General features: G+C 41.6%; 1 protein-coding gene across 2 annotated transcripts; it reads left to right on the plus strand.

Moving 5' to 3' along the window:
- The first annotated feature begins 21,275 nt into the window (after window positions 1-21,275).
- LOC132611279 (uncharacterized) lies at window positions 21,276-23,800 on the plus strand. 2 transcript variants are annotated; one of them, XR_009571525.1, is made up of 4 exons: window positions 21,276-21,498; window positions 21,600-21,683; window positions 22,661-22,762; window positions 23,481-23,800. XR_009571525.1 is itself a non-coding variant. In XM_060325704.1 (4 exons), the coding sequence occupies exons 2-4, from the start codon at window positions 21,603-21,605 to the stop codon at window positions 23,659-23,661; spliced, it is 312 nt and encodes a 103-aa protein (XP_060181687.1). In that variant the 5' UTR covers window positions 21,282-21,498; window positions 21,600-21,602; the 3' UTR covers window positions 23,662-23,800. The 2 variants fall into 2 exon arrangements, 1 of the variants encoding a protein (XP_060181687.1); XM_060325704.1 differs by having other exon boundaries at window positions 21,282-21,498; window positions 22,713-22,762.
- Window positions 23,801-24,375: the final 575 nt, after the last annotated feature.

The following is a 24,375-nucleotide window of genomic DNA, read 5'->3' on the forward strand; positions in this document are numbered from 1 at the left end:
ACAAGTGAGGCCGCGGAATGGTTCACCACACAGGACATGCGACAGTGGCTCCGTTGGGAAGATATGGCGGATTCCTTCATGGAAAGGTTTAGTTCAATATCGAGACTGTACCAGACCGCTACTACCTTGAAAAGGTCAAGCAAAAATCCATGAAAAATTACAGAGAATTCACCAGCAGATAGAGAGCCGAAGAAGCCTACGTACAGCCGTCCATGAACAAGGGAGAGCTCGTTTCCATGTTTATCAGGTCGTAAGAGCCGAATTTTTATGACAGGATGTTGTCAATGGCTGGAAGATCGTTCTCCGAGTTGGTAAAAATGAGTAAAGCCATAGAAGATGGCCTTAAGTGTGGGAAGATTGTCAGTACCTTCAACAAAGAGTCTAGGCAGGCCGCCATAGGGATCTGCGGCAAGAGGAAAGAGGACATGGCAAGCATATCCCATGTCTCAGACCAAAACCCAAAAGGACCCTCACCATCCCACCAAGCCTCGCCCCTTCAAAATTGTTCCACCTCCTCATACGGCCCAGCTCCCGTATATTATACCCAGCCAACATTTACCATGACTTACCACAACAAACATACCAACCACCACCACAGCAAAACTACCGCCCACCACAAAATAATCCCCTGCAAACCTACCTAACCCAAAACTACCAAAATCAGCTGCCACCTCCCACATATAATGCGCCACATTCGACTTTCAAGAAAAGCCTATGAGGGAATTCATGATACTCCTCGAACCAAGAGCTAAACTATTGGAAAAACTGCTGGCCACAGGGTTGATCCAGAAGGCCCTACCAAATTTAGTACAGCCGGGGAGCCGGTTCTACAGGGCCGATCAAACTTGTGCCTCTACTCAGGAGGGATCGGGCACAGCACTGGAGATTTCATAAACTTGAAGCACAAGATCCAGGATCTGATCGATAAAAGGAAAATCATCATGGAAATCGCTGCCCCTAACGTGAACACGAACCCGTTACCAAATCATGGAAATGGCGAGATCCACATGATAGAAAGGGACGATGACCGGAAAGCTTGTAGAATGTTGTCCCCAGGGGTCACCCCAGCTTTAGAACAGACGGTGGTTTCCCTCACACTCCAAAAATGTCCCAGTTCAAAGCCTTAGTCCCCAGTCTAAGGGTTCCCAAGGTCGTGTTCAGAACCTTGGTCCCCGCATCCGTGGTAGCCCAAATAGCACAATAGATTTCCCTGGACTCTAGAAGGATGGCCACTGTACAGACCGCAATGACCCAGGGCATAACCCGTTCGGGGAGGTGCTACATTCCTGAAGAATTGGCCCAAAATGCCACAAGAAAGGAGAATGCTCAGAAACGGGCGATAATCGAAGGAGAGGCCGAAGATTTCTAGCGACGTATGCAGCCCAAAGACTATTCCATTTTCGAACATTTGAAGAAGACACTGATGCAAATCTCTGTGCTATCGCTGTTAGCTAGCTCACTGTCTCATAGGCATGCCGTCATGAAAGTGTTGGATGATGCACATGTACTAGCAAGAATGAGTAGTGAGGATTTGGCCGGGCTGGTGGCCCATAGCATCGGGGAACACCGGATCTGCTTCTCTAAAGAAGAGTTTCCTATTGAAGGAACATCCCACAATAAATCCCTCTATGTCACCCTAGAATGCCACAACAAGACCGTAGGAAGGGTACTGGTGAACACCGGATCAGGCCTCAATATCTGCCTGCTACCACTCTGACACAGCTTGGTTATGACGTGGGTAAGATCCGCTAGAGCACGACAAACGTCAGGGGGTTCAATGGAGCCCTAAGTGACTCTTTGGGAAAAGTTGACCTGCAGATCAGGATCGGGCCTACCTCCTTCACAGCAGAGTTCCAAGTCATGGCGATCACCGCCAATTACAACATGCTCTTAGGGAGACCCTGGATCCACTCCGCCGGTGCGGTACCATCGAGTCTGCACCAGGCCATAAAATTCGAGTGGCAAGGACAGGAAATTTTAGTGACGGCTGAAAAGAACACTCAGAAGCCTCCTCACAACGCTATTCCCGTAATTGAATAGAGTCCTCATCTCTTCCACTTTCACACAGTGGAGTACATAGGAGCGGCCCACACAGAAGGAGAGATCGGTAGATCCATGCCAACGGTCTACAAATAAATCGCCTCAACCATGCTGAGGAGCGACTTCGAAGCGGGGAAAGGCCTAGGGAAGAACCTCGGAGAGATAACAGAGCCTATACTGATTCCCAAAGAAAACTACCATTTCGGACTAGGGTATTCCCTTGACGAAGATGAGCTTACAAGGGCAATCAAGAGAGATCCTAGAACTAGGGAACTACCCCGTCCAGTCCTGGGTTTGTACCAGTCATTCCCCAGTACAGTGGCGATACCGAACGAGGTGGAAGCTGGTGAAAGTCTCGAAGTGCTATTTCAAGAAGAGGGATACTATGTGGTCACTGAACAGAGTCATGAGACACCTAGCATATGCAGTTTGGTGCTGGAGGAGCACTTGAATAATTGGGCGTCCACCCCCTCTTGGCTTCTCGGTAGAGAGATGGACTTTTCTTAAAATAAAATCTTTTGCAAAGAAACGACGACGTAGGCCGAGCAACCGACCCTTTTCTTTTCTTCTCCTAAATGAAAGCTTTCCCTTTGCAACGTTTTAAAAAATGGGAATGGTCTGATGTTGTTCCCGGCTGGGACCACAGTTGTAATCAGTTGCGTTTTGAATTGATGAAAGCCTCGCAAATCACCGTCTTTTGCCAATTAATAATAACTGCCTTTCTCGCTAGCTAAGTAATAAAAACCGGTAATAAGCTTAATTTGTTTCGCCTCGATTTTCAGTAGTAATAGTGAAACAATCGAAAATGTCATGACGTGTCACGAAGCGGGCGGAGAAGGTAACCAGCAGGAATACGAAGAGTACGACGAATCAAGGATGATGCCAAAAGGGATAATAGAGGAGTTGGAATAGTTGGAAGAAAAGGAGAAGCCAAATATGGACGAAACTGAGGTGATCAATCTCGGTGACAGAAGAGATGTCAAGGAGACGCGAATTAGCGCCCACTTAAGAACTCCGCAAAGAGAAGAGCTCATAGCTTTGCAAAGGAATATGTGGACGTCTTTGCTTGGTCGTACGCAGATATGCCAGGGCTGAGCACTGAGATAGTGGCTCATCTATTTCCTATAAAGGAGGGATTCGCCCCAGTCAAACAGAAAATGCGGATGTTCAAACCAGACATGAGTATCAGGATAAAGGACGAAGTCGAAAAGTAGATCGAGTCAGGAATAGTGGAAGTCACGTCCTACCCCACTTAGGTGGCCAATGTAGTGACGGGTGCCCAAAAAGGATGAAAAGATCTTAATTTGTGGGGACTATCGAGATCTGAACCTGAAGCTAAACCCTACTAAGTGCGCCTTTGGGCTGCCTGCCGAAAAATTATTGGGGTTTATAGTCAGCCACAGGGGCATTGAATTGGATCCTACCAAAATCAAAGCAATTCAGGAATTGCTGCCGCCCAAGACCAAGAAGGAGGTCGTGAGTTTCCTAGGGAGGTTGAACTACATTGGGCGGTTCATAGCCCAGTCCACCGTGATCATGGAGCCAATCCTTAAACTACTCAAGAAAGACGCTCCCACGAATTGGACGGAAGAATGCCAAGAGGCATTCGACAAAATCAAGAGGTACCTCTCCAACCCTTCCGTTCTAGTGTTGCCCGGGCAAGTGTTACGCCTTTCATTCTCGTCATAGTAGAACCTATGGTTTCATAGTCGGGCATGCCTTGGAATTGAGACTCGCGTCCGAGTTTTGGAGATAGAAAGTAGCTTACCCCCTGTACAAAGGTACCAGCAGGTATCCCTGGTAATTTTCAGGATTAGAAGTTAAACGAATCGAACCAATGCAATCTGAGCTAAATCTAAGAAATCTGCAGACACCAGTCATCGTCGACAGTGTCGACGGACCGTCGTTGTGCGGCGTCGACAGGGTTCCGCAGCGTTGAAATCTGCAGGCGTAGGTCGACACGACGACGGTCATCGACTCGCTCGTCGAACCGTACCGTTGGGACTTCTTAACTCCGAGTATAAATATAAGGTTCACAACTTTAATTATCATTTTCTCTATTCCAAGTCAGAGAAAACCCTAGTATATTTACTCCCAACCTTTTCTATCGTTATAGTGGTGATTTGGCAAGATCCGAGTCCCGTGAACCCAAGCTTGTGAAGAAGAAGGTTGTTTCTAGGGTTTCTTCAAGTTGTGAAGCTTAGGGAGTTGGAGTTGAAATTGATCTTTGGAATATTAGACCCCTTAAGGTATGTAAATGATTTCTACCCTTGTATTTAAGTTAATTGTCAAGAGTTTTTGTGGTTTTAAGTGAAGAAAGGATACTTATGGAAGTGGTAAGTTGATAAAGAGTAAGATAGTGATTTGGGGTTATTTTTAAGAGATGATTGGGAATGGATTTAAGTATATTTCGATATATATGTGTTGTCATTGTTGTTGTGGGTATTGTGGTCGATGTTGGATCGAATGTGAAGTTGAAGTGTTGTAATCTTACAAGGGAAATGTTGTCCACAATTCGTTAGCTCTATATGTATTTAAAGATGGCTAGTAAGCGAGGTAAATAGTCTAATTAAGGCCTATGTTATCTTAATTGTAGACTTACAAGTTCGAGAGGTAGAAGTTGGACGATTGGATATACTTCAAGGTATGTTAAGGCTATCCTTTCTTTCTTTTGGCATGACCTTATAATATGACCAAACGATTAATCAAGCTTCCATACTACTCTACTCTTAGAAGTATTAGGAATACTTCAGTCTTTGATGTTTATGTACCCCGTTCATGATTGTTCCTTCTGTTCATGGGTCCAGTTCTATGTATACAATTATTCACGCATTTCATTCATTCATATATGCATATTGACCCGTGACCAGAAGGCTTTATATACGCAAGTATTATATGTATATGGGGTACGGGGAAATGAACAAGCGCTACAGACGCATTACCACCTGATCAGCTGGTGCACCATGATGATATAAGGATCGGGCTGCACGTACCGCAGCAATGTATATGATGATGGCCGCAAAGAGGCCGATATGAGATGATGGGATGCCATAGAGGCTTAACAAGGGTTATATACACATATACATATGTATGACCTACATTGATAAGCATAAGCATGCAGATTATGCGCCTACAGAGGCATTGTCAATTATACAGATTCATGCAGCTACTAGTTCATACAAGTACATGCAGATAGTCATTTCAGATTATGAGTTCAGATCTTATTCATGATTATTATATATGTACATATTGCTCTTATGCCTTTCATGCTCAGTACATTATCTGTACTGACTCCCCGTTGCTCGGGGGGCTGCATTTATGCTCGCAAGTTCAGGTAGACCGACAGGTGGTCTAGCTTAGTAGAATTTCTATCCAGCCGTGGTTAGTGCACTCTATTGATCTGGAGCTGCAGTTTATTTTGGTATGCTAGCCTTTTGAGATGTATATGAATATGGGTATGACGGGGCCCTGTCCCGTCCTTTCTACAACATTTATTCCAGTAGAGGTCTATAGACAATTGTATGTATTAGTCAGATGATGTAGCGTTGTTGGCTTCTATTCTTTTGTGTACAATATATGTAGCAGCCTAGCTGGCTTGCACTGTTCTTTCAGCATGTTTATGTATATATAGGTTGTACAGAGTTCATGATGTCACCTGTTTATGAGTTCAGTTTAAGCCACTTGTGGGCCCTTGATGTTCAGTAAGATTCAGATATGAGTATAGGGGTGTTTGGTCGCTAGAGGTCAGACACTCATCACGACTCATCAGTTTGGGTCGTGACAGCAAAGGAGTCCCTTTTTACTGTACCAGTCAGTATCAGAGAGTGCTTTCGGCTGTATGTTGGCCCAGCATGATGAGGAAGGCAAAAGGGAGCATGCCATCTACTATATGAGCAAGAAGTTCAAATCCTGCGAAGCGCGGTACACGCTCGTAGAAACAAACCTGTTGCGCCCTGACTTGGATCTCTCAGAAGCTAAGACACCACTTATCGGTGTTTACCACCCACCTCTTATCCCGAATGGATCCTTTGAGATACATCTTCCGGCAATCGATGCCCGTGGAAACGTTGGCTAAATGGAAGATGTTGCTAAGTGAATTTGACATCGTATACATAGCACAAAAGGCGATTAAAGGTAAGGGTGGGCATTCGGTTCTTCGGTTCGGTTTTATCAAACTTTGGTTTGGCTATTTCGGTTTCGCTTTTTTTAAGGTGGACACCGAACACCGAACCAAACTAGTTCGGTTTCAGTTTTTTGAAGTTTGGTTCGGTTCGGTTTCGATTTTTTCAATTTGATTTTTTTGATATGATATTAGTAGCGATTCCATTTACACTAATTTATATTCTCAAAAGCAACAAAACATAAAACTAACAAATTAAAATCAAAATCAAACAAACAGGATACACAAGAACAGAAAACCATAACCATAATATAGTATTACTAGGTGTTATATACATACAGTAAGAATAATTAAGAAAACACATAAAGGACATACATTAATCCTAAAGACACATCCTAGTCACCTTTCTTTGTTAAGGATATTTGATTTTCTAAACTGAAGTGGAAAATTAGGGATACAAAAGCAAAAGAGAGCTTATTACAATTGGGTTTTTTTTTTGGCTTAAACTTAATGGGTCTGGACTTTTTTTGGGTAATGTATAGATTTCGGTTCTTCGGTTCGGTTTCATCAAAGTTCGGTTCGGCTATTTTGGTTTCGATTTTTTGAAGGTGAACACCAAAAACCGAACCAAACTAGTTCGGTTCGGTTCTTTTGGTTTCGATTTCTTGAAGTTCGGTTCGGTTCGGTCCGATTTTTCAGTTTTCGGTATTTATGCCCAGCCCTAATTAAAGGACAGGCCATGGCCGACCTGTTGGCAGAAAGCCCCGTCGACAACGAACTTGAGCCTTTACAGACCTTCTTCCTAGATGAGGAGGTACTAGCTATAGAAAAAAAGTTGACAGAACCGTACAAGGGATAAAGATTGTTCTTTGACTGGGCGATCAATTACAAGGGATCAGCCATTGGGGCCGTATTGATATCAGAAACCAGACAGCACTACCCAAAGAACGCAAAGCTCAACTTCAGGTGCACTAACAACATGGTAGAATACGAAGTATGTGTCCTCGGCCTCAGGATGGCATTAGCCATGAATATACCAGAGCTATTATTAATCAGGGATTCCAATTTGCTCGTAAATCAAGTGAAAGGGAACAGGGTGATCAAAAACGATAAGATACTCCCATACATGAATATGGTGCAGAGACTATGTGGGAGGTTCAAGAACATCGATTTCAAGCACACCCCAGGGGCCCAAAATGAGTTCGCACATGCGTTGGCTACGATAGCCTACATGATCCAGCACCCTGAAAGCAAGCACATAGACCCTTTGGAAATCATAATAAGGGAAGAACGGGCTCACTGCGCCTATGTCGAGGCCGAGCCGGATGGCCAACCATGGTATGCCGACATCAAGAGGTACTTAGAAAGGGGAGAATACCCCCCAGAGAGTTTGAAAAAGACGATAAGATACTCCCATACATGAATCTGGTGCAGAGACTATGTGGGAGGTTCAAGAACATCGATTTCAAGCACACCCCTGGGGCCCAAAATGAGTTCGCAGATGCGTTGGCTACGATAGCCTCCATGATCCAGCACCCTGAAAACGAGCACATAGACCCTTTGGAAATCATCATAAGGGAAGAACAGGCTCACTGCGCCTATGTCGAGGCCGAGCCAGATGGCCAACCATGGTATGCCGACATCAAGAGGTACTTAGCAAGGGAAGAAGACCGTCAGAAGACTGGCCAATGATTTCTTCCTGAATAGGGAGGTGTTGTACAAAAGAACGCCCGACCTCGGTCTACTCAGGTGTGTGGACGCCGAAGAAGCCAAAAAACTGTTGAAGGAGGTGCACGCAGGGGCATGCGGCCCTGACATGAACGGATTCATCCTCGCAAAGAAGATCCTAAGGAAAGGTTACTACTGGATGACCATAGAGCATGACTCGTGCAAATTTGTGCAAAGATGCCACCAATGCCAGATACACGGAGATTTAATCAAAGTTCCTCCTACCGAGTTACAAGCAATGAGCTCACCGTGGCCCTTTGTAGCGTAGGGGATGGACGTCATAGGACCCATCGAACCACCAGCCTCCAATGGACACCGTTTCATCCTTGTCGCCATTGACTACTTCATAAATGGGTGGAGGTTGCTTCCCACAAGTTGGTGACAGAGTAAGTCATGGTCGATTTCGTTCGGGGCAATCTAATATGCCGCTTTGGTGTAGCAGAATCCGTCATCACGGACAACGGTGCCAATCTGAATAGTCATTTAATAAAAGACATCTGCGAGCGATTCTGGATAACGCACAGGAACTCCACTGCCTACCGACTGTAGATGAATGGAGACGTATAAGCTGCTAACAAGAATATTAAGGGAATCCTAAGAAAGATGATTGACAACCACCGGGATTGGCACGAGCAGCTGCCTTATGCTTTGTTGGGATACCTAACGACAATCTGCACTTCCACCGGGGCAACTCCCTATCTCCTTGTCTACGGTACAGAAGCGGTCATACCCGCGGAAGTTGAGATCCCCTCGCTCCGGATCATCCAAGAGGCCGAGTTGCAGGATACATAGTGGGGGTAAGAATCGTTACGAGAAGCTGGCTATGATAGAAGAAAAGAATATGGTGGCAGTGTGCCACAGACAACTATACCGACAAAGGATGTCTCGAGCTTTCAACAAGCAAGTTAGAACCCGACTCTTCCAGATCGGACAACTCATGCTCAAACGAGTATTTCCCCACCAAGAAGAATATAAGGGAAAGTTCGCACCAATTGGCGAGGGCCGTACATGGTCCGAAAGGTACTCTCGGGAGGAGCCATAGTCTTAGCCAAAATGCCGATACGCTAAAGAGAATCTACGTTCAAGATCCTGTTTTCTTATAGTTACATTGTTATTTCCTTGTAATCGCACCTTTTCCTTGTACTTATACTGGAATAGGAGAAGAACAAGTCATCTATGTAATGAATTATGCAATGACCTGACTTCCCTACGTCGGGATACGTAGGCAGTCCATATCGGACCCAATCGCTTTACTAGAAAAAACCAAAACTCGATTACTTTTCCCGAACTATGTTCGACCTGAATTCCTGCTGCGACAGGATATGTTAGGTGCTTTCGAGCTCGGTCGTCACAAAAGAGAAACCCAAAAGCCATTAAGGAAACCCCAGAGACAATGAAAGGAAAAGGAAGCCGGGAAATCAAACCGTGAGGGCCGACCAGTGCCAACTCCGCACTGGGGCAGAATTTTTGAGAGGATCTCAAAAATTCCTGCCAAGAAACGATTGACAAGAACATAGCAATGTGAAATCTTACACTGGGCAGAATTTTTTAGGGGACTTCAAAAATTCTCGCAAGATGAAAGACGACAGGGGCCGCTCAGGACGAGCCTGAACCTGGGCGGGACTTCTAAAGAATATGTCTTAGGGCCCAGCCATCGAGGCCCAGAGCCAGCAGTCACACCTGCTGGGGGATCCGGACGACCGCGCTCGCAGTGACATGTCATGACAAAGTATTGTTGAAATATATATATATATATATATATATATACATACCTATATATATATATATATATATATATATATATATATATATATATATATATATATATATATATATATATATATATATATATATATACATACCTATGTGTAAAATAACGAGATAGTGTATAGGGAACAAAGTGCTTTGCCCCGTAGGATTTTAGGAAAAAAACGTATACCCTTGCTAGTGTAAGAACGCTTCAAAATCATCTCTAGGAATATCAAGGCTTGTCAGACAGGAGGACGACAACGCTGATCGGCCGTTTAGGAAACTCACAATTTTTCTATGGATCCAAGTCTTAACAAGAAAATGATGAAACCGCGAAAGTCAAATCCAGCAGGAAAACTTGTTAGACTAGCATATGTGCCACAAGACAGATGGACCGATGAAAACACGTCTGACCCATGGAGGGCCATGCCGAGAGGGCCATTCATTCATACTGCCGAGAGGGCCATTCATGCATTCATTCATACTGATGAGAGGGCCATTCATTCATTACATTGCATACTGCCATCATATGTTTGCTTCTACAGCAGAGAGAATATAGCGAAGACATCTACAATATGTTTAGATTTCGAGAGCAGGGTGCATAATACTCTGAGAGAGAGCCAACCTTCTGAACCGAGTCCGGAAAAATTGTAGAGCAAATATGAAACTTTTCTTACGCGGCTGACCAAAAAGGGTGCTCATGAGAGTCAAGATCTCCGGCCAGGATTTAGGGGACCTACTCCCGGACTCAGCCAAGTTTGCTTGCTTATATTTCCTTCTACTAAAAAAAATCGCGACCGATCGGGTACACACCGAAAAGTCCGAAGATGTCTCCATATAAGGGAGACACCTTTCTCCAGCGATGTCGAACTACATGTGGCCTGATGCCCTAGGACCAGGGATATGTAGGAAAACTCAAGACAAGAGAATCGGTCACCTTCCCGCAAGTCTTTGAGAAAACCTCACGACACCGGTGATCTCAGGACCTTTCAGCTCCGCATGTGAATCTTTAGTAGAGTCAAACTACATGTGGCCTGAATTCTCGTGTAACCCGAGATATGTAGGAAACCTAAAAGCCAAGGTCCGGCCACGCCTATGTGAATTACTAGAATTTTAAAGGGTAAGATGCGTCAGGTCCGTCAAAAACTAGGGTTAGTCAAATTTCGTTGCCCAGGGATGGTTTTGCCATCCCCGAACACCGAAGGGGCAGTTGTTGACACCTAATTTTTGACCTCCCGGGATCTATTTTTAAGCGCTCGGAGTCTTTGGACAATAAATAAAATCAACTGTGCACCCCCCGAGGGGTCTAGGTATTTCTTATAGATTATTCAGGACAACATGTCACCCCTTTTTGCATTAATAGAGAGATATTAGGTTATTTCAATTTTTTTGTGGAGATTTTATTATGCGGAGGGGCAAGAAAACCCCTTTTTTAATGATTGTTTGTTCGATTAATTAAATCAGGGAAATTAGATTAATGAGCAATTTTATTTATTGTCCAAGGCACTTGGAGTAATTTAAAGGGATGACCATTTTACCCATTTCTGTGCGTGCTTGTGTAATCAATTTATTTTCTTAACTTATAGGCCGATGTCTGCAAATGATTTTCGCTTTTTGTTTTATGAATTATTTTTCTTAAACTATTTAAGTCCTAATGCGCTAACAATTTGTTCTTTTCTTTTTTATGTATTAACTTTTTTTACCCGCCATATATATGTATGTATATACACCACGTATATATCAATATACATGGTGTATATACACGCATGTGTATGTACATAGGACCTAGCCTTAAATGGGTAGGCCAGGCCTAGTCCATTTGACCCGCGACCCGGCCCAGCTATAGGTTGAAAGGAGAGGGGGGATATTATACTCCATTACCCCCCCCCCCCCCCCCGGTCCATTTCATTTTATTAAAAAAAAGGGAGGGGTCTCGTTTGTAAAATGTAGAAAACAGAGGACGGAAAAAGGGAGCTAACCACGCTCGGGAAAGGGTCAATAGGGCTGAAAATGCAATAATGACCAAACAGGTCGTTACATCAGATACCAATTAAACAATCGCTCGTTCTGGAGCGACAAGGAAGAGAGGACGAAAAAATGCTCGAATCGGCAATAACTGAAGATATCGGCCACGCACGTCGGACTTCTCCTTACAGGAAAGATTCTCATCGAACAAAATTGAATCCCAACGAGTGATACAGAAACCACCAGGACGGTACTTCTCCAACACAAAAACAAGGAAAAACCAGATGAACATTCCATAGTCTAACAACAGGTAGTCTCAATCAGTCCTAAGAACCTCGGCACACTTACCAGTCACAACTCTCTGAACTTAGCTCAAGCTGCAATTCTCATATCTCCATATTCGGATTTCCCTCGCAACGGATCCTTGAATAAACAAATCATTTTACTCGAATCTTCTGATTTGACAAAACCGCAACTCTGAACACAACCAAAAAGGCCCAACAACTACTTCCCCAACCAATGCAATCCTCTAAAACACGGTCACAACCATAGCCCATTCTGAACCGATGAAATACTCTGATACTTTAGTCGCTCAACTAGACTTCAGTTTTGACTTCAGTCGTGCGGGCACTTACCTTTCCCACCTCAGTAAGTGAACCCTCAACCCAACGACAACGAAAGACATGAATAATAAATCAAGCAAGCGGAAAAGAATAAATACGTAAGTTTCACAATGATATAGAATAGAATAGTGCGGAATAAGGAAAATACCCCCAAGGTCTAGTCTAAGTCATACAAGCGCATCTAATGAAAATATACAAATGTGGAATAATAATACATAAATCCGTCCATGTCTCATAATAGGAATAGTAAGGCATAAAATAGGAAGAGTCTTCAAGGCAGCGAACGACTCGTGCTCACACTGAAAACTCGCAACAATGTTGGTGACGATGATCAGCCACGAGAGATGGAAGCAGACCTAACCTGATACTCTGCATTCATAAAGGAATGCAGCAAGTGCAGGTCAGTACAAAACAATAGTACTAATAGGTATCATCGGCCAACTAAGTATAGCTAACACAATTCAGACAATAAAGCAGGATAGGCAGATAAATCAACAAGTATAAGTCACACACAATCAGAAACAGGTATCCGTCATCACCTAGGTTGAAGCATCTAAACCCAAGTATGCCAAGTCTCAATATATATCCAATCCGAAGTCAATCAACACAAGTACAACACCGGATCATCACAATGTAAGCCAAGATGCAATGCAATGCAATGCAATGATGTAAGAATGCCAACGCGATGCAATGTAGTGTACACATGTACTCCGGACGAAAGTTTCGACGTCCCAATAGCACAACCCATGGGAAACCCACGGTGTCCACATATCACTCGCTCCGGAATGCCTCATCGGATTACGAGCACAACCACAATATAGGTCACATCGTCACCCCCTATCAAGTGTACCTTACTTGCATATATGCTATCATACATAGGCCACATCGTCACCCCCTGTCAAATGTGCAAGATGAACGTGCAAGTATGATTCCAAGTATGGAAATGCAAGTATGAAAGAAACTCATATGTAAGCATGAATATAACAACGACAAGATCTCATATCAACGTGCCATACATGGACACCTCACAATATCAAACTCATCTCACTTGGCAAGAGACCTCAGGCATCGTACACTTGTTCCGCTCCGGTAAATGACCTCAGATCACAGACTCTCATATCACCCAATCCACTATTCCGGGACAACCATCGGATATCGGACGACTCACAGCACCATCATGCAAATTGAGCTGAGCTTATCACAGTGTTTCATCAAGTATCAATAATGTATCAATAATATATCAACAATATATCGTGAGAGATCTGAATGCGTGCGATGTATGAGTCAATATGAATAATCAGATAAATATTACAAGTACCAAACATGGGTACGTCAACAATATCATGAAAGACCACACAAGTCATATAGAACTCTATCCTCGTCTCAACGTCAACCCGTAAGTTACTATAATATTATAAACAAGATGGAACAACAGATTCCAATATCTACTAATGGTACTTGGCATCAAGCCAACTCAACAGAACAAACAAGTCACAACACAATGGGGTGGCTAGCCCCAATCACGCAACAGGGCCCAACCTAAGACAATATCCAACCCAACTTCATACCCGAAGGTTTACATGCTTTCTCCGATAATATCATCTAAATATTTGCTTCGCTATATGAAGTTTCACCAAGGGTAAGCCATAACCTACTTGGATGGCCGAACAGCAACACCAACAAATCACTCTCTATCCTTGCCCTTCCGTTGAGCCTCAATATCAAAGAAGTCTAAGCATATTCAAAATCTAGATTAGAAATCATGAAGAACGATACTAATATTGTTATCATTCAATTTAGGTCAAAACCAACCCTAGAATTTGGGGAAACGGGGCCCACAAGGTCAAAACGAGAAATTCGGGAGAGAAATATCAAATTAGGCACTAGGTGATCATGATCCAACAACTAATTGCTAATTTACTCATGGAATCGCCCAATTTCAAATTTGTAGTGAAACTCCCAATTTTTGGTATAAATCGTAACTCTTTGATTCATGAATTCAACACTAATAATGGAAGATAAACTATTAATAACCATAGATTCATCAATTTCATCATTAATTAGACTAGATAGAACATTCATTATCTCCACTTTTATCTTTCATTACTAAGGAATTACTAAGGGAAAGAGGAATCTGTGATGATTTGGAACAAGGAATAAGTAAAAAGATAGCAAGACTTACCTCCAAGAGTTTTCTCCAATAATCGCTAAAAACAGACCCCAAGATCTCTAATTACGAAATGGGAATAAATGATAGACTAAGGGCTTATTTAATATACACTTAATGAAATAACAAGCCCGTTACCGCCACAGGGCCACTACAGCGACGCCGCAACAGCGCCTAAAAGGCCGGTTGGACGGTCTAGGCCAAATCATACTTAGCCACCCTAGCGGTCACCCCGCCGCAACAGCGGTACCGCTGGGACAACATTGGTGCCGCCAATACAGACACCAGGTACCAGAATCCAACTAAATCTTCTAAGTTTCAATCGAAATCCCGAACCACTCCCAAGGCCATCTGCTCATAACCCACATCCATAGACCCACATAAAAATACGCTAAGAACTCACCCGTGGCCTCAGAATTTCCAACGAAGGTCTCGTTGACCGAGTCAACCCCCGATAACTCATTACCAATTTCCCAACCCAAGTCCCAAAATGCATCCGAGTGCATTAGGAACCGAACCAGATATACACACAAGTTATAAATGACCATCAAGACCTCTCAGAATCGACGGAATTTCAAAAAAAGGTCCTTTTACCCAAAAGCCAACTTTGGGTCAACTCTTTTTTCGCTTAAAGCCCATATTTCACAAAATATAGCCCGGATCAAGTCTAGACACCTCGAAAAGCATGTCAATGGTCCCTCGGGTCAAAAGTGAGCTAACCAAGATCGAAAAATGGTCAAAAAGGACGAAAATTCAATAACGACCAAACGAGTCGTTACATCAGATACCAATTAAACAATCGCTCGTCCTTGAGTGAAAAGGCAGAGAGGACGGGAAAGACATTCGAATCAGAAATAATTGAAGATATCCGTCACGCATGTCAGATTCCTCCTTACAGGAAAGATTCTCATTGAACAAAACTGAATCCCAACGAATGATACAAAAACCACAAGAACGGTACTTCCCCAACACGGAAACATAGAAAACCGGATGAACATTGGATAGATCTGGCAATAAATTAACTCATAGAACAAGGGTCCAACAATGGGTAGTCTCAAAAAGGCCCAAGCACCTCAGCTCACTTACCAGTCACAACTCTCTAAACTTAGCATCAAACTCTAATCATCATATCTCCATATTCGGCTTTCCCTCGCAATTGATCCTCAAATAAACTAATCGTTTTACTCGATTTCTCTGATTTGATAAAACCGCAACGCTGAACGTGATCGATAGGCCCTACTAACACTTTCCCAACCAATGCAATCCTCTAAAACATGGTCACAACCATAGCCCATTCTGAACCGATGAAATGCTCTAATTCTGCTAACCTTTCCTTCGCACTTACTAGAGTCTTTTCTCGTACCGTGATTCCTTAAAAGCATAAGAACACACATATCAAAATTCTGAACCCATAACTTACTTTTGTCTGAAGGAATCCTTGATTTATCTGCAATCTCTGCGCAATTCCATTAAAAACTGATCGTACCGACAGCCAACTTGGCCAGTTTTGAATCTTCTTAAACCTTCAAATCACAATGCAGGAACATTACCACTGATTATCTCATCGAGTAAACAACTGATGAATATAGAGACCTTTCGCACAACAGTTCCTCCTCAAATTTGTACTAGGCTCATTATATAACCTCATTCTGTCCCAACAACTGTTCTCAGAAAGTATCATTAAATACACTAGAAAACCCTAACCAACTTGGTAAATCTGTCATACCTCAAATCTGAGTCGAAACGCTTTGAGTCCTTAGACATCCTCCTGGAAGTGTACTCATAGACCTTTCAACTTAACTCGCATCACGCTGACCCTAAACGAAGGCACCCCTCTCGAATATCACCAACAATCATACCACGGATAACAGATCCTGTCTATCATTTTTGACTCCACAAGTGGAGTCCTATCCAAGTTATCAACTTAGTACCGAAGAGCTATACGTTATGATTTCCAACCTCATGTTTCTCAACGTTTATCGATACATAAATCTGATATAACCCCAAACTTTTCAACGTGAAACCTAAAGCCTCATAGTAATTATATAATCATCGGACCTCTCACAATATCACATTGATATGCTCGTAAATTCTCTGAAAGTATCCAATCTTACACTATCGCTCGAAATCTCACGCAATTACCCCAAGTCCTTAATAACCAAGGCTCTTACCCAAACTGTCCAGCCAATATTACTCGCAATCATACTGTATTACCACGAGTAAGGTCCTTCCCGAAAATATAACTTTAGTCCTTAAATGATAGGAATTCCACAATCCTTTCTCTTAAATTGTGCTGACTCATTCACTATAGAAAGTCACGAAACTTATCTGAGGTTGTACCACCCAACCACTTTTTATAAACCTCAACAAGTCGGTTCACTAAACTATGCTTATCACTAACTGCCAATCATGAATCTCACATAATTTCCCACCTATCACTAGTCCATTTCCATAAACTTCCCTCTCTAAGCTACGCAACAATAACACTCAGGGATGATAATAGTAGGCCACAAAATCTATTCATAATAGCTTGCCTTAACTCACTCTACTCTAACTGAGAACTCTCTAGATTATGCGTACCGCACAATCTGAAGTGTCACAACCCATAAAAGTAACCAAACGCGACCGATAAATTTGATCAACCATGACAGAATCTCCGATTGTAGTAGATACCTGAACAGGTAAAACTATGCTATCACAAGGCAGTCCCAATCACACAACATGATATACAGACACATACGAATACGTGAATTTAGAATTAAATAACACAGATGCGGCTCTATGTCGGACAAAAACGATACCTAAAATAACAGCATCTGAGGCTTCTGCCTGGGGTCCACCTGGAAATGAGTAACACTAGGCCCCACCACGTCCAGACTGACATCCACCTCTCGAAAGAACATCACCTCGGCTATCGGAAGATACCGGAGCCCTCTGGAACTGATGACCCTGCCTGGGTCGTGGGTAATATCGAGCAAAATGACCAATTGCTCCGCACAAAAAGCAACCTTTAGAAGCCGGAGTCTGATGGACTGAAACTGAAGACCCAGCCAGAGTAATCCTATCAACCGGTCAAGATAATAAGCTCTCGGAGAACCTCTGTCTGGACAGCTCACTAGGATAACCCTGCAAGGCTAAGTACACAGGGCGGCCAAAATATGGCTGATACGGCCTAGAAGACTGACTGGTGCCCCTCGAACTAGAACCACCATAACCCCAAATCTAATGCTGCCTCTTCTCACTACCTCCTCCAAATGCATGGGCCCTAGTGGCCTCGACTAAAGCAGCATGCTCCATGATGGACTGGAAGGAAGCCCCCATAGCCTCCATCTGAAGGCAAGGAATCTGAAGATAACCAACGAGCCCACCAAAAAAGCGTCGAATCTGATCAAGCTCGGTAGGGATCAAGGGAGCTGAATAACGTGCCAGATATAGATAGCGAGTCACATAGGGCTCCAAAGACAAACCCCTCTGCTGCAAATGTAGAAACTCCTCCCTACGCGCCTCTCTGAGGGACAGGGGCACATACTTCTCAAGGAAGGCTAGATAGAATTGTGTCCAAGTCAGTGGAACTGTCAATTCGGCAAGCAATAAAATATCTCCACCAAGTCTTCGCGTCATCGCGAAACTGATAGAACACATAGTCAATGCCATAGGACTCTACGATCCCCATCCTCTGCAGCAACTCATGCATATCCAAGATGAACTCATAAGCGTCCTCAGAAGAAGTACCCGAAAACCTCAGCGGCTCCAACTTCCTAAACCTCCCAACAAGATCTTGATCAGATACAGTTATAACAGCGCCCTCAATGGGCCTAAGATCATCAACCGGGGCTGTTACAACATCACTACGGGGAGCCATAGCTGCAGCGGGGTGTGCTACCCGAGTAGGTCTCTGGTCAGGGGTCTGCGCCCCAACTAAGGGCTGAGAACCTCCGCCAGAATTAGTGACACCAGCGGCAGCCTGCTGGGCATCTAGATGGAGTAAGACTCGTGCCATAGTATCTTGCATAGTCTGATTAGAAGTAATCTCGGGCTGTGTCCATGCCGGGGCCACATCATTCTCAGCAGACTGGTCTCGAACCTGCTGATCCTTGGGCTCTGGGGACGGGGACCTCTCACGCTGCTAACCTACCGCTGGAGCCCTAACCTTGGTTGGGGCAGCCCCGCGGCCTCTAGCTCTACCACGCCCTCTGGTGCCAACCGTAGCTGCGGGCACTGGCACCTAGTCTCGGGCTATCGTAGTTCGAGTCCTCACCATCCATGAGAGAAGATAAGAGTCAGATACCAATTCGATCGTTCCAGATACCAATTAGAATAAAGGCGCACGACTTTCACTACTAAAAAATCAGCGTTTAGTGACGGAATATTAGCGACAGACCATATTCTGTCGCTAATTAACGACGGATTAGGTACAGATTTCTCATTTTGTCGCGAGAAAAGCAACTAAAATTTTATCTCATTATATAGTAACGGATTAGCAACGAAAACTGAGTTTCGTCACTAATAATTAGCGCGAATTTTTGGCGCCTTAAATTTCACTACAGATTTAGCAACAGAGAAGGCGCGACAAATTTTATTTTTCATTAGCGACGGATTCAGCAACGAAACATCCGTCGCTACGCCTCTAATTTTTCTCGAAAAAAATATATATTTGCAGCAACGAAAAAATTTGTCGCAATATTAATTATTAAAAGAAATCAATATATTATTTAGCGACGGATTATAAAACCCGTCGCTATTCCGTCGTTAAGTGTAAAAAAAAAAGATATCTCGTAGCTAGGGCACACATTATTTCATTTCAGTTCAAACACAGTAGCCAACACAGATAGAGAGAGAGTGTGCGAAATTGCTAACATAGAGAGAGAGAGCACAACATAGATCAAAATAATGTGAATCTAGGGTTTCTATTGTGTTTTTCTCTTCTTCTACTGCAACTTTTATCTAAAGAAAAGGTATGTTTTGATTTTTCTATGTTTTATGGGCAGTTTCTTTATTCTTTATCTCCTTCTTTGTGTTTTCTGACATTAAATCTAAAACGAAATTAAGATATCTGTGTTTTCTTGCTTATTATCTAAAGGACAGAGTGTCTTTAAGTGTTTTTTTTTGCTAAAGTCGAAGTTGGGTGTCTTGAAAACTGTTGGGTTTATAATTTATTTGAAGGATAAGTGTTGGGAATCTCTATTTCGGCCAAAATCTGATGAAAATGGAAATTCGACCTTTGTTTGTGCTAAATCTTATAGGATAATATTATTTGGTGGTTAAAGTTTGTTTTAATTCGTTGCATGTCGAGAAAAAGCTTGAAGAACTCAACATTCTTTATATTCTGTGATTTGAAATCAGTGTTAGTGAACTGGGTTTCTTACTCGATTTTTTTTTGTTTCAGTTTGTCATTTATTTTAACTAAAAGGTGAATGATATTTTCTATTTCACTAAGTTATTTCAGCTTGTTCTTCCATTTAGAGGTCATTCGGTTGTATTAATGATATGAAGACAGAACTTCTGACTGCGTTGCCTTTTGATGCTGCTCTGAGTGTTTCAATGATGCATCCTGGTTGAAATGTTACTGCATCTTTAGAAGCTGAAATAAGTGCCAGGTTGCTGATTGTTTTTTAGGCAAGCAACTGCTATAGTGGAGACATAATTTGTGTCTTACTTTGAGGTAGGTAACTGTTGCACTTTTGAGGGTTAAATAAGTTGCATTCTTGAGACACCTTTGAGGCAAATTAATGGTTCATGTGAGGCAAGCATATGGTATTTTTTGAGTTGCTATTTGATGAACTGCTACTACATTTGAATGAGTTTTGTATCTGCACTTTGAGAGTTGTTTACTGTGTTTGAATGATTGCATTTACAACAAACATATGTGGTCTTTGAGATAGAAACTCCTATACTTGATTGGTGCCTACTTTTGCCAAACAAGAATTGATGCTACATTGCGAAAATCCTGAATAAAAATTGTTGCACTTTTAGTCATTTTGCTGTTGTATGTTGGGGTAAAATTGTTGCTCTTAATATATAGTTGTGCATTTGATAGAAGCTGTTACACTTGACATGATTGCTGTCTTTTAGAAGGCAAAGAAATACAACACTTGAGGATGATTCTGAATCAGGTTACTACTGCCTTGAGCCCTGCTATTTTGGTGCTATGTTCTGAACCATCTTTGTGGCATTTTGAGCCAATTTGTGGCTTCATGCTTGGCTGCACCAGGAGAAAAGGTGTTCTTTGCTATACATAACTGCTGATGCTACTGCATCTTGAGGCATGACTGATTCTGGCATTTTTAACCCCATTGTGTGTATAGATGAGAGTGTATGCCTTTTGATGCATGCTAGAAGCATATTTAGTCTTTTATTGTAGATGCAGTCATCTCCAGAGGATAGATTTCAAGACATTTAAAATATCCAAAGATGTACAGTCATTTCTTTAGCTTTATTAAATGTATTGGACCTTGTTGGATGTCACTTTGAGGAGAGTTACCTAGATGAAGAATAAATAAATTGTTTGGATTCTGGCTCTCAATTTTGAGGAGCTTTATTTTACCTAGATGAACTGCTGCTCTGGTCGATTGCAGCACCAGTTACTGGAAGCGTGTGGATTCTGGCTCTCAATGTTTTTTTAGTTTATTGACTGTTGAGCTCTTGGTTTAGAGCTTCAAGCTATGACAGAAAAGATCTCTTTTTATTTTTATTTTTAATATGTAAGACTGCAAGATATTACTTTGTTCAAAGTTTGGCTAATCTTCAAGATAATTCAATGATAGTGCTGAATGCATCGGATTCTACATGCATTGGGTGCTTTGTATGTTTGACGGTAGCTAGCATTTGTCAGATTGTGACGGCTTGTAAAGCGTTTGTATTATAAGAATGTTGAGGAAGTTGGCAATATTGTGAGAGTATTTTGTTGACTTATGTGCTGCAAGGAATTATCTTCTACAAAAGGGAAGAAATCTTAATATGGTTCTTTCTAGTGATGCCTTATCTGATCTTTTCAGGTTATTGCAAACAGAGCAGCTGAAATTCTTGGCCATAAGCGGGGCGAAAAGCATGTGCACCCAAACGACCATGTGAACAGATCACAATCATCAAATGACACATTTCCTACTGTGAGTTTCTCCTTCAGATTACTTGTTTGCAAGATATATTGTTATGTTTCTAATTCTCCTTTCAAACTTATGCTAAGTTCTTAGCAATGGTTATTTTGTAGGTGATGCACATTGCTGCTGCTATGGAGATAAATAAAAGATTAGTACCAAACTTAAAACAGTTGCATACTTCACTACACTCGAAGGTTGATTTCCTTTTTCACTCACAAAGAATTGGGACGCATGTTTACCTTTTCTTTTAGCAGCTGGTTCCATTGCTGTTTAGCATTTTATGCAGCACTATGTGGTTTTGTAGCATGCAATTGTCAACTGTGCTTGCTTGTTTACCTTGATGACTGATTCTAGTGATTTCTTGTAGGGGCATTATGTATACTGTGTAGTGAGCAGGCCACATCCTGCTCTTAGTTATACCCATCTACTAGGTTCCTAATGCATAAAAGGGGAAACAACATTCCCTCAAACTTTCATTAATTTACAAATTTATAGGGGCAATAGGGAAAGATGAATTTTGTTGAGTTATGATGAAGAAGAATTAAGAAAAATCAAAATGAAATGTTCTGCTCAGTTTGAACAATAGACTTAGGTCCATTGACAGCTTTTGGTCATTTTGCCCAACTACTAATTCTAAAGACTAAAGCAACCCAAACACTGTTGTTACTCAGAACCATTTTACAAAAGCTGTTTTTCAGAATAACCAAAACCAATTCAAATGCCAAAAGAGTTTGTAAGATGAAAGTCTCTCCTCTCATTCTCATGTATCCTTCTTCACTTGTTCTTTGTAAAAAATTGACTTTCTACTACCATATATGGCTACAGTAACATGTATAAACCACCTGAAAAATGCTGCTTGATATTTTGGAAAATCTTCCAAGAGACCACGAGGATGTAGTTATCTCCCTTTGCAAATGTTAGGCAAATAAAAGTTTTGTGATATATGGAGAATTTCCTATGGTTTATATTATGTGCTTGCCTTTTTTTTTTCTTCTTAATCTAACAAACAATGATGTGTCTGTGTTGTAACAAACAAGGATATGGAAATATAGTGGTTGTTCTCCAACATGTATACTAACGTTCCAACTCAACTTTAAAATGAAAGGTGTTTGCATGGTGAGTGACTCAGTCTGATAATTTCATAACAAATAGCGCCTCTTCCCCATAGCAGAAAATGATTAAGGCAGAAGCTGTTCTTACTGATTGCATCTTCACTTGAGCAGCTTGCACAAGGAGGCACAGCAGTTGGAACAGGATTGAACACAAAAAAGGGGTAAGTATTCCCACATTCAGGTTCAGATGTTTGTTATTTTCAGCATACACTCTTATCAGTGGTATCAGGTATCCAATGATAAAATGCATGCCTCCCACCATAAATCATAATGAAGCAAGTACGTAGTACACAATAGAAAAAAGAAGAAAAAAGTAAACTTCACAGAAAATAGTAAAGCTTGTCCATTTTGTATGTGACAATATTGTTTTGGTACACGAAAAATGAGAGATTCTTTAATATTTAAAACCACAAAGGGTGTATGTCATACAAGTAAAACTTCAGGGATGTTTGTGATTTTCTTGTTAATACATTTAGACTAAATGTACATCAATAACAAAAATATTTTAGATTTAATAATAAATTAATAATTACACTGAGTACTATAAGCATAGTGTATTGTATACAAGCATATGAAGGGACCAACCAGCTTTTCTTTTTGACTTAAGTAAAATTATCCACACTGCAATAGACAAATAAACGCAGAGATGTGTTTTATGTATAAACTCGTACAGTTTGTAGACAGTGTTTAGAGACAGTGTATATGATCATTTATATCCAAGTTGTATGAAACTCGTTTTTGTTGGTCATCATGAGACTTCAATTCCAACGAAAAATGGATAAATATCTGCTCCCTTATCTTTGGAATTCATTTCTCTTTTTATTTGGTAAAATTGAATGGTTAGTATTCTTGATGTTTTAATTTCACTACTTATTACAGGAAAGATATCAAGAAATATTACGGGAAAAATCACAGTCTCAGTCTGATATTGATCAATGTGAAGCATATTACGAAGCTGCTGGGGGAACAAGGAAGAGAAGAATATATGGTCTTGGATCTCAAGCACAAAGTTATCTGCTTTTTGTTGGAAAGAACAAAATTATGCACTAACAATACTTGATGGATGTGTGGGTTCTTTTGGTAGTTGATAGCTTGGTGTTGTCGGTGTTTTGGACTTAACGATTAGGATTTCGCTATCTATTTGGAATCTTTTTTATAAATATTATTTTATGTGAATGTCAGTTATTTTTAAGGGTATTTATTACTTTGTATTTAGTATGTTTCAACAGGTGTATTTAAAATTTAAAAAAATCGGAAGAAAAATATTTGTGACTGATGTGCGACGGATTTTGGTCGTTGCTAGAGGGAAAACAGTAGGCTACAGACTGCGACAAACATTGTATTGTCGCTAAATGCAGGCACAAATAATTCAAATATTTTGCGACGGATTAGCGACAATGGTTTTCGTCGCTAATTTAGTAAAACGACGAAATGAAATATGAAATTAGTCACGGAATTCATAACAATAGCAACAAAATAATCCGTTGCTATAATGTGGAACGGATCTCATACGTCGCTACTCTGTCGCTAAGTTTGCTACGGATTTCATATTTCCGTCGCTAATAGGTTAGCAACGCGCAAAATCGTAACAGACGACATTCCGTCGCTAATCCGTCGCAACACATGTTTAGCAACAGATATATGCTGATTAGCGACGGAATACGTCCGTCACTAAACGCTGGTTTTTTAGTAGTGTTTTGTGCGACTTTAAATCAAGCAAGCGGAAAAGAATAAATACGTAAGTTTCACAATTATATATAATAGAATAGTGCGG

This window comes from Lycium barbarum, chromosome 9, assembly GCF_019175385.1.
Source record: "Lycium barbarum isolate Lr01 chromosome 9, ASM1917538v2, whole genome shotgun sequence".
Classification (NCBI taxonomy): Eukaryota; Viridiplantae; Streptophyta; class Magnoliopsida; order Solanales; family Solanaceae; genus Lycium; species Lycium barbarum.

Coding starts and splice junctions, on each gene's coding strand:
- LOC132611279 (XM_060325704.1), top strand. CDS start 21,603: ATGCACATTGCTGCTGCTATGGAGATAAATAAAAGATTAGTACCAAAC. Junction 21,684..22,712: donor ATACTTCACTACACTCGAAG/GTTGATTTCCTT, acceptor TCACTTGAGCAG/CTTGCACAAGGAGGCACAGC. Junction 22,763..23,480: donor GGATTGAACACAAAAAAGGG/GTAAGTATTCCC, acceptor TACTTATTACAG/GAAAGATATCAAGAAATATT.